Consider the following 11,013-nt stretch of genomic DNA (forward strand, 5'->3'; position numbering starts at 1 on the left):
TACATTAGACTTGTACAAGGAAGTGTAAGAGTTACTTCTTGCATATTCCTTTTATAGATTAAGAAACTTCTCCTTCTTTGTTTGGAAATCTAAAGCTCAAGCACTACCTAAATTCGCCCCTAGAGTTCCATTAGCTAGATGTGTAGCATGCATCTAGTTAACACATCAAACATGGCTTCCTATAGCATCAACTACAAGTTCCATGATTAGTTTAACAAGCTACACTTTGAGCAACACGCACTTGAGAACACTTACAATAGGATATTGCTTCAATGCTATTTGTAGATATCTGTGGAAGAACCATACCTTCTTCTCCAACGTTCATATCTAGGCCTACCCAAAATCTCTACCTTGTTTTCTTGCATTTAGGTACACTTATCATCCGACATTAGTACTGGTTTCAAAAACTAGGCCTACTTCTCCATTGTAGTGTTTTAGCTTTGACATTTTGCTTTGAATGATTTCAATTTGATTGTGTCGCCTAATGCACACTTTTTCATTGAGATATATTGTGAATCCTTTGGAATGCAAGTTCTTTTAATATCAAAATAAAATTAAAAAAATCACTCGACCATTGTAAAAGTGTACTAATTGCCTCTTGAGATTGGTGGGGTTTTACACAAAATTATGTGCATAACACATTGTTTGTCACATGCAAAGTGTGTTACCGTGCTATCACTTGTAAGCAAAGCCCTTTTGCTCACAAAAACACGAAGAGAGCGAGGTGCGAGGACTTTTCTCAGGGAACACTAAATGCCTATTACTGTTAGATGTCATTTAGGTGCTTCATACAAATGTATCAATACTTAGCATTGGTCTATGCACTCAAATATGCTCTTTGATGCTCTTGAGGTTTGATTTTGAGTTGCGCAACATTCATCTTGATTGTGGTTGCATGCCTTGGTTACTTCAGTGGGCTATACAGTTATGAGCTTGAAGAATGCATATTGGGTTTTATGCTTCTGGATGTATGCCTTATGGATCTTAGATGTCTGGACGTCATTCACATGATGTTTTGCCACAAGGGTTAGTGGGCCTCGCTGGGCAAGCTAGGTAGGCTAGTCATTCTTAACTACAAATTTTCAGATCAGTGTTCGCTGAATGGCAGGAAAAATTGGACCTTTGCAAAGAAAAAAATTACAAAAATGTGGATAGAGGTGTATATCTAAAGACCAGAAAATAACGAGAAAGGACAAATTTTGATCACTTTAAGCGGGATAAAACAGCTTCTAAAATTTGAGTTGATGAGTAATCCAACCAAGCACACTAACTTCATCTAGAGAGTCATCGGATGAATTCATTCCTATTTTTGATATATTAATTAATTTGGAGATTTATGTGTGCATCTTTTGGTAACCAGTTTAGCATTCCATATTTATCTCTCCTTTCTCCTTGTCCTTCTCTCTCCTTGTGCGTGTCCTGATTCCCACCTGTGCCTGTGAATTGTTTGTCTCCTTCACGTCAGAAACAGAGGCTTGTTGTCCGAGGGCTGGCCTGCCTGCGCGCCCCTCGGGCTCACATCTCACATGGTTGTTCCTTCTTCTTCTTCTTCCTCTTCTTGGTCTCTTCCCCGGCTCATGATCCCTTGTCCGGTGGTCGACTGCTCCGTGCACTTCCCCTTGTGAGAGAGAGAGAGAGAGAGAGAGAGAGAGAGAGAGAGAGAGAGGCCGCTGACGCTTGTACCACATCTCCATCAGCGCCATGGCGAACGTGGTGGAAAAAGGATGGGAGGTAAGCATCCTTCTCGCCTTCCATGTCGTGCCCTGTCCTTTGATTTCTTTCTTGGATCATGAAGCAATGGATCCATTCGTTTGGTGTCCCGATATGTAAGGTTTCTCGTGTCGATCTGTGTTACATTCACTGGAAATTAGCGCTTGTCCCATCCAGTGGATAAGGCTTTATTCATATTCACAGCCGTCCTGGAGATGTCGACTGCAGAGAGACAAATGCAGCATCAATTACATGCACGATGAGATGGCCTTCAACTCAGAATGAGATTGTGTGCTATTACTCTCAGAATTTGGGACATGATTTACTGTGCAATGAACAGGCTTATGCTTTCCCAATTCAAGTGTTGTGGAGGTGGGAGTCCCCAGGGATGTACCAGTGGCTGTATCGCCATTGAGTTAGAATGTTTTACATGGTTGGAGGATTATAACTTCTGTTGTTTGCTGTTCCACCACAATAATGCAAAATACTTGTCATGTGCAGTATCTGGTGAACAACTTCACAGAATTTCAACTGGCATCCATAGGGAGCTTCATTATACACGAAGGGATTTTCTTTCTATCCGGCCTACCTTTCCTGGTCTTGGAAATGTGCGGATGCAAGAAGTATAAGATTCAGGTAGATTGAATAATACTTGTGGAACAGGTTAATAAGCTCTGTTTGGTCAGGGTTATGTTTGTTGGTCTCTGTAAATTTGTGCCACGCATGGGATTTTGTAAGGCCCTTTATTCCAATTGATACCCTGTTTTTAAAGTCTGCAAAGAGATTCATTTTTGATGATACTGAGGTTGTTATCATAAGTTTCTCAGTGATACACTAGGAATGTAGATTCAATCTCCTGAAAAAAAATTAACAGGATGCTCAAGTAAGGTATGGATGCTGCATTTGATAGCATTTCATGTGCAGTTAAAGTCTTACATCCTTCTCGTGCACTTGTTTATTCAGTTTAGTATGCTTGGTTGAGTTGGGTTCCCCTCCTTTTCAGGATCTTTATCATGCATATCATATTGCATGTTGTGGCATAAGTAGGAGGCAGCCTACTGGTTTTCGAGGCCTAGAAGGGGCAATTAATCTGCCAGTTTTGTATCCCGCACATTTGGTGAATACATAATAAGTAGTAGGCAGCCAACTGGTTTTCAAGGCCTAGAAGGGGCAATTAATCTGCCAGTTTTGTATCCCACACATTTGGTGAATACATCATTGCTTATGTATGGTTCTGGACATTGTACATGGATGCAGACTGAGTGCGAGCCATGTGACTGCTCAAAGCAAGCTGCCTTGTGGGCTTAGTTGCATTCTGGCTGTGCTTCTGTTGGTCTGCTTGATTTCAAACAGCGGGCTCTTATGCCCCGTTCACTATGTGCTGTCTTTTCTCACATATGCCATCTGTGTTTAACAGTAGTGATTGGCTGTGTTACTAGGTGTTTGAGAGGAATTGAGTCTGTAATGTTTGTCGTTAAGAAATATAGAGAAGCCTGAATACCACTAAGATATAAGCTTGAAATGCAAGACTTTGAGCTCCTTTCCATGCACAGTTTAAGGAATGTCATCATTCAACTTTGTGCACTTTGCTTGGAATGTTAGTCTGAAGATGCCAGAGTCATTTGTTCTATTTACTCTATGTGGTTATTCTAATCCTTCAAGTAACACAATCCGCACCTTTGTTGGATGAATGATTAATTTAACTAGATGAAGGTCCCCAGGATTCAGGGCTTAGCTAACTAAATTGGATTCATTTAGTGCACATACAGCATTAGATGATGTAACCCTGAGTTTTTGAATACAAAACTGCACAGTCTCAGCTGAAATTAGCAGGCTTAGAAAATAAGGAACAAGCCATTGAAATTTATTGTCATTTATGGAAGGTGCACAAGTGTATTTTCCGGGAATGTTAAATAGCATTTTTCTAGCCCTTTTATCTAGTGCAATTTGGCACTTGGGTTGACTGCCATGAGTGAGGAAGGTTTGAGGCAGAAGGCTCTGACCATTCAGTAAAGAATTGAGATTGGTAAAGAATTGAGATGTTGCTTGGGAGGGTGGTACAGTAGAGTCTTTCTCACTTGACATAAATTCAGCAAGATTTTTTTTTTTTTTTTTTGGAAGAGTGAGTTTTTGCTAAAGTATAGCTTTTCTTCACTTACCTCTTCTAGGTCATTTTATGTAGGGCAAAATGAACACACCTGCAGCACAGGAGAAATGTATCACTCGTTTGCTGCTGTACCATACCTTTGTGAATCTGCCTTTGATGATGCTTTCTTATCCGATATTCAAGTGGATGGGTATGACAAGCAAGTTGCCCCTACCATCCTGGTGAGTTGTACGAGTGTGCTATGATATAAATATGGTTTCCTTCAATCGATATTGTATTGTCAAGAAAATTAAGAAGCATTTACATATCAGATCATCAGGACAGGTGGTTTATTTTTGGACAGGAAGGTGGTGACTTTCCAGATCATATCGTATTTTATTTTGGAGGATTTCATATTTTATTGGGGTCACAGAGTATTGCATCACTCAAAGTGGCTTTACAAGCATGTGCATAGTGTCCACCACGAGTAAGTGGTTTTACAGATGGCAGAGTCATTTTCTTTGGAAGGCTAGGATGATTTTTCCAGTGTGAGCCACCACCAGCTTTCATTGTAACAATTTCTTAAGCTGTATGCAGGTATGCAACTCCTTTTGGCCTCACTTCAGAATATGCTCATCCAGCAGAAATTCTTTTCCTTGGATTTGCAACCTTCTTTGGTCCTGGAATAACAGGCCCTCATTTGTTTACATTATGGCTTTGGATGATATTGAGGGTATTGGAGACGGTTGAAGCTCATTGTGGCTATGATTTCCCTTGGAGTCTCTCGAAGGTGATTCCATTCTATGGAGGGTATGTTGAATGCTTACTGTACTAGATTGAAGCTGGATAGGCTTGTTTTTATTCTTCCATTCTTTATTGGTTGTTAGCTTTTGGTACATTACTGTCTCGTATATTAGTGTTCTGTAACAATAGAGGCATGAGTAGTTCTTAATTCAATTAGCTTTTCCTTTTGGATTATAGTGTGTGTTTATGACAGACTGTTCTCATGGTATACTGTTTCCTTGTACTGCATTTTCTCACCAATTTTACAAGGTGAGCATGCTCAGGCTCATAGCTTCAGTGATGTGTTTGTTGTTTTGGCTCTGGCCCTCTTTTTACCCTTCATGAAAAGTCTATACAGGCTGGTCACCCACAGCAATGAATTTGCAACGAAACATACATGCAGGGTTGCCAGGTCCCTGCCTTCTGTTGCTCAAATGTCCATGTAGATGAGCAAGCATGTACATGTGCTTTCTATGACTCAAGGCTTGTACCCATGAATTCCCAGCGTATGGAAGGCATGTAAATGTGCTTTCCATCACTTGGAGGCTACTGCATGGTATATATGTCCTCAAGGTTGTCATGTACGAAAGGTACGGTACGATAAAATATGGTACTAATTGGTACCTTATGATTTTATAAGGTACGGTACGATATTAGTACGAAAGAAAACAAAAAAACCAAAAGTTAGTTATTTTGGTCTATAGATAATAGAACACATGTTTAGAGCTAAAATAGCTATGCCACTTGAGTTAATAGGATGAATACACGAGGGTAACAAGGTAAAACTTCATGCACAACATGCTACTAGAAGACAATTCGGAGTGTATATGTAATACATCATACAACAAAGCAAAGTGTAGGGTGGATGGATAAAGAGGCTCTTTATTCTTTTGTGTGAGAGAGAGAGAGAGAGAGAGAGAGAGAGAGAGAGAGAGAGAGAAGGGGGGGGGGAAGGGATGCTCTTGGAATTACACACTCATCTTGGAAGTCGGGGGAGAGAGAGAGTGAGAGACTTGAAACTCTGATAATAAACATAAGGCTTAGGAGTTAAAAGATATTGTGCAGAATGAACTAGTCCATACGTAGTACGAATGCAACTATGGTACATGAGTTGTCCAGCTTATCTTTTTGGTTTGGTTAAGCATTTGTGCAGCCAGCCCTGTTGAGTCAATCATTCTACAAGTGCTTGGATGAACATGGACATGATGTGCTATGAGTCTAAGTCTGTTTACTTATGACATTCTTATTGTAAGAAAAAATAGAGGTGAGAAAAAGGCTGTAGCCAGCTGTGGAATAGGTTAGTCACAGGCTCCTCGTTCAATAGCTAATGCATATTGAGCAATTCTCCTTGCATGTCCACCTACTTGTATTTGGAATACGCTGAACCCTCTTCAGGGCAAATTTTGCATTTTACCGGACACTTTTGGTAAATAATATTCCTTGTTTGTCTATGCATCAACACCCTTGTTGGTGACTTTGTCCATGTTTTGGGTTTTGTGATTTGTGAGCCAAACAACCTTTTGTAGGTTTTGGTGGGCCATTGAGGAGGTTACATAGATTGTCACATTTCAAAAAAAAGGTTCAAAGTGGTTAAAGCATTGCCTTTGCAGGTCCTAGTGGGTTGTTGGGCAGCTGATGAGAATCCTTCATCACTCCAATCAAGGGATATGAGGGCTCTGGCGGATCAAAGAAGTGCCGGTGCAACTATTGTGGATTGGAGAAATCAGGAAGCGTAACGCGCGTGAAAGACCACTTGGCATGCGTCCAAAGTATAGTTGCCAATTGTTCATTGATGTTGATACTTAGTAGTTACTAGAGTCTAGAGACTAGTACACAGTGTTGAGTGCTCACCAGACTTTGGAGTTTTGATATATTATTCACATGACATAGTTACATGTATCATTGTATCTTGATTTCACATATTATGTATCTTGATTTTTATTTCATTGTTTTTGATGTCAGTCTCCACTGTTTTTGATGTCAGTCTTCATTGCTCTTTAGATCATAGATGATTCATGAGTCATAAATTATAATTCATTTTGTTGCCTTAAGTTTTGAAAATTGAGTCTTAATTGTGTTAAGATGTCTTAAGTTTCAACCATTGAGTCTTGGCTCTTCAATCTTCACTCATGAGTCATGGCATGCGTAATGAATCATGATTTCAATCATATAACATGAAGACTCAAAGTTTTGTATAAAATTCGGGTACATGTTGTTGTAGGCATTGATATATTTACATAACCACATAATACTGTATTTATTTTAGTGTGCAATCCGAAATGTCGTTTCCCTGTTTCCAAAATTTGGACAAAACTCTGAAACTCCGGTTTTTCCCGTTTCCGTTTCCCCTGTTTCTGAAACTCACCTATACTATACTCCCCAGGTAGGAGTGTTTGCAGTAAATGTAGAAGCGTATGACTAAACTGAAAGAAAGATATGAACACAGAGAGAAGAAAGAGAGAGAAAGAGATAGAAGAAAGCTGAAGATTGGAGAAAACAAATGTTGAATAATGAAGAGAGATAGATACAAAGGGCTGTGAGAGTATGTTCAGCTGGAGCACTCTCAATGTGCACATGAAGTTTGACTGATTGTGACCATTGGTCAGGCTGAATAAATAACTTGAATGAAATGACAAAATGATGCCAGGTTGGCCAGCTGAAAACTGGCCGACTGCACAATTGACTGGCTGACTGCAAACAATACATAATAAAATAATGAACAGGCTGCGAAATTGCTGCAGCAATGTGTTAACCTGTCTGGCCTGCCCAACCTGCCTGAAATTCACCAAAACATGCTGGCGACTGCAAAATACTGTTCAACCTTGCTCCGAACTGCATGACAACTTCCCTAAACTGCTTTGTCTTGATTGTCTATCTTGGAGATGAACAAATCTCTAACAAACATAACAATTGTCTTTGTAGTCTTGGTAGGTTCTTGGATAGTTGACATGCACCTAGTGAGACTGATGTCCTGGCTACTTTTGGCGAGACATCCTGGAGTACACATGTGGTGAGCTATACTTGCAATTCCTTCTGGTTCCAGTTTTGTGCTTGAGAGGATGTGTTAAGCTAATGTTAAATGTGCCTTCATTAGCTCATTAAACAGCCTCAAAATTCAAATGCACTTAGTGTGTTTTGACTGTCCCATAAGCAAACTCCCATATTTTGTTGGTTAGTTCCTCATCTGTACATAGAGTGTGCTAGGTCACTTGTATCCCTTGTTTTGTAGATTACCCCAAATCTTCCATCAGTTGGTGCCCTCCATCCATCAGGTGCCTTCTCTAGCTGCTGTGTGGTGATCCTCAGCTGGCACCCATCAGCATGATGATTTATGCAGCTTGTGTTTCATCCTAATTTGCTGCCGCCTTGATCTCTTGCTCTTGGAGTGGTCGTTTTCAAGTGTCGTCTACACTCTGGAGGTCCCCACAGCCTACGTTTTGCCAAAGTTGATTGATTGTCTTCATCCAGCCAGCTGCTGAGGTCAGTTGCCAGCTGTCACTGGCTTCTTGGAAGTGCTTACAGTCTGCATTTGCTGCCTAGATTGCTAACGTGCCTTGTGTTTCACAGCCGATCAGGCAACCCTGCACCAAATCCTCATCTTTCAGCTGTCACCCAGCTCTAAGACTGCTGCATTTTCCACTTCTAGCCTCAAAGACTGCTATGTTTTGGTTTCCAACTACTTGCCCTGTTATCTACAGCCTTGTCTCAGCTCTGACTGCTGGTTACAGCACTTCAGATCCGTGTTTGGTGGACGACACACTCTTCCTCATCCCTCAGCCTGCTCCCACGAGAGCCATTGGCTGTTGGATAGCTCTACCATTGAACATTCCATACACTTTCATTAATTATTTGTTAATTTTCATTCATTCAGTTATCTTCTTTCTTGTGTTTTGCTGTGTTTCACTCGTTCTACACTCTGCGTATTGTTTTGGAAACCCTAGCGTATCTCCACAAGGATTTCGTTTGGAGAACTGAAAAAGAAAAGAAAGAAATAAGGACCAGGTGATGCTAGGAAATATGTGAATTGAGCATGCTTCTAAATCCACCTCAAATCAACTTTGTAATTGTCACAACTTCATGACCAAGACTCCACACAATCTTTTCATAAATGGAGCTTACAATTTATGATTTTGTTTTTGTGCCAAATGGTGCCAGTATAGCCTCAGCCTCAGTGTGGTCTTTTGTTTCCCAAAAGATAGTCTGTTATTGAATCTGAGGAGGGGAGGACACAAGACTCCAAAGCAGGTGTGGACCATGCGTTTGCTGTTGTGGGCTCTTGAATCTAGTTTATGTAATTTTTGTGTGTGAACTTTTAGCTTGTTAATTTGTTGAATGCTTGAATGCTAAACACATTTGTTCTGGGGGTTTTATTGAGGGTATGAGAAAACATGCTAGACTCCTACAAATGTATCTGTGACAGGTCAATTACAAAGTCTTGAAATATGTCCTGGTTTTGGCAAGGGCATGCAACTTCTTCACATGCTTGTTGGGTACATGTGCTAGCACAGCAGATGTAGTTCTTTACTGCTTAATTCTTGCTGAACCTATATGGTCATTTTGTTGTGCTTCAGTACTATTTTTAAATTGAATTGCTATTTGATTCTCTCATTTCAAATTCATGCACTTGTTTCAGAGCTGATTTCCATGATTATCACCACCGACTTCTGTATACCAAGTCTGGAAATTATTCCTCTACATTCACCTACATGGACTGGTAATCATATACTACTCAACTAATAATATCTGATGCCATTTGTGCAGGCACCTTGAGAGAATGACTGCCTGGCTAAAGGTGTTTTCATTGTGCATCAAGAAGTGTATGTTGAGATTAATGGAAGGTTTTTAAATGCAGGATTTTTGGGACCGATAAAGGCTATCGTAAACTCAAGTCTTTAAAGCAGGGTACAGAAGTTTCAGAAGAATTCCTAGTGAAGAATTTGCTAGAAAGGCCAGAGGAATATGATCTCAAAGAAGATACCAACAGTGCTATGGGACATCTACCAGACGGAAGCAGCTGAATGAACATGATTACCCACTTCGATCTCCAGCTTTTTTGGTCCCGACAACGTAATTCTTAAAACAGGCAGCGGGTTATATTCTCACGTACAGAATAGGATTTGTTGTATACAAGTCATGGGTTCGCATATTTCCATGTTCATGAATTTGAGACTTTGATTTCTATGTTGGAAACATTGTTTTAGAGTATAAATTTTATTCTACTTCCGTATCCTATCCCTACAGAAGTGTTGGATTTGACAATGTTGTTGTCAAACAGGGGACAATTAATAGGCTTGATGCGAGTGCAACGTCACTTTCATGTACGATTGTGGTGCTTTACCCAAAAGGGAACGTTTTTATTTAGTAACAGTTCTGGGGTTGCTGATATATCTTTCCATTTCTAATGCATCATCTCATAATGAATCTTCTCATTTAGAAGCGCACCGGTTCATTTTCTGTTCGTGTCTGGAGGTAAATTTGATCCATTCAGAGTTAGGCTACTGTATTGGCATGGTGCTTGAACTGCACTAGTGGAGGATTTTGATGCCAGTGGTCCCTTTCAAGTTTTGTCAGTAACGGAGGAAGAACGGTTGGTGATACGTTCTTTGGTCATGGGTGACCTGAGATTCCGCCATGTGTAGTGTATAATTCCCATGACCCAAGATTCCGATATGTATAGTGCATAATTTTGTAGGTAACTTGCTCTTTTCTCTTCAAGGTAGTGTAATATGGTTAAATATATTGTGCTTTACTGTTTTGCACAAGGAATTGTTTCCGTTTTAGAAATCTTGATGGTATCAAGATGCTATAACAAGACATCTATGCAAGCTTTGTGTCAGGAGGTGTCTTGCTCTTTTGCTTGCAACTCAATGGTCAAAACACTTGGTGTAATCTTCATGTGCACTTAACACCTTCAAAGTGTCTTCTAACTATGTTAAGTGAGCATTGTATTTACATTATTACTCTTGTGACTATCTAAAGCCAACATATTCATAGTATCTATAGGCTCCAAGACTTGAAGATTTTGAGTTTCTACTTGAATGTGCATGTATATCACTAGTTGGTTGCTTTCAAAATCACAAAGTTGTGAATATCTTGTCTAATAGTTTGATAACATTGATGCTTGAAGGCTCCAAAATTTTTAAGTCAAGAAACCATATTTTGCCTACCTTAAGCTAGTAGACTTTCATTGTTTTCACTATTTGAAGTCAATACATTCATTCTTTTGACTATCTATAGCTAGCAAAAGTTTAGTAACCATATGCTGCAATCAATGAAGATTTTGAATGTCTATGTGGATGTGCCTATATATCCCTAGTTGGATGCTTTTAAAACATATAATTGTGACTATCTTAATCACTACCTTCATAGCATCCATGCTTGAAGGCTTCAATTTTTTGAACTCTTTATTGTGCGGTTAAGACCTTGAAACTATT

The 11,013-nt window shown here is 39.8% G+C and overlaps 1 protein-coding gene across 1 annotated transcript; it reads left to right on the forward strand.

The window, feature by feature from the left end:
- Positions 1–1,366: 1,366 nt before the first annotated feature.
- Positions 1,367–9,964, forward strand: LOC148031768 (methylsterol monooxygenase 2-2-like). Its single transcript, XM_087685425.1, has 7 exons — positions 1,367–1,731; positions 2,212–2,346; positions 3,893–4,038; positions 4,161–4,283; positions 4,394–4,606; positions 9,213–9,293; positions 9,432–9,964. The coding sequence occupies exons 1-7, from the start codon at positions 1,702–1,704 to the stop codon at positions 9,595–9,597; spliced, it is 894 nt and encodes a 297-aa protein (XP_087541551.1). The 5' UTR covers positions 1,367–1,701; the 3' UTR covers positions 9,598–9,964.
- Positions 9,965–11,013: the final 1,049 nt, after the last annotated feature.

The sequence above is a fragment of the Lygodium microphyllum genome, chromosome 9, assembly GCF_053477565.2.
Source record: "Lygodium microphyllum isolate KBCC chromosome 9, Lygodium_microphyllum_v1.1.10, whole genome shotgun sequence".
NCBI lineage: Eukaryota > Viridiplantae > Streptophyta > Polypodiopsida > Schizaeales > Lygodiaceae > Lygodium > Lygodium microphyllum.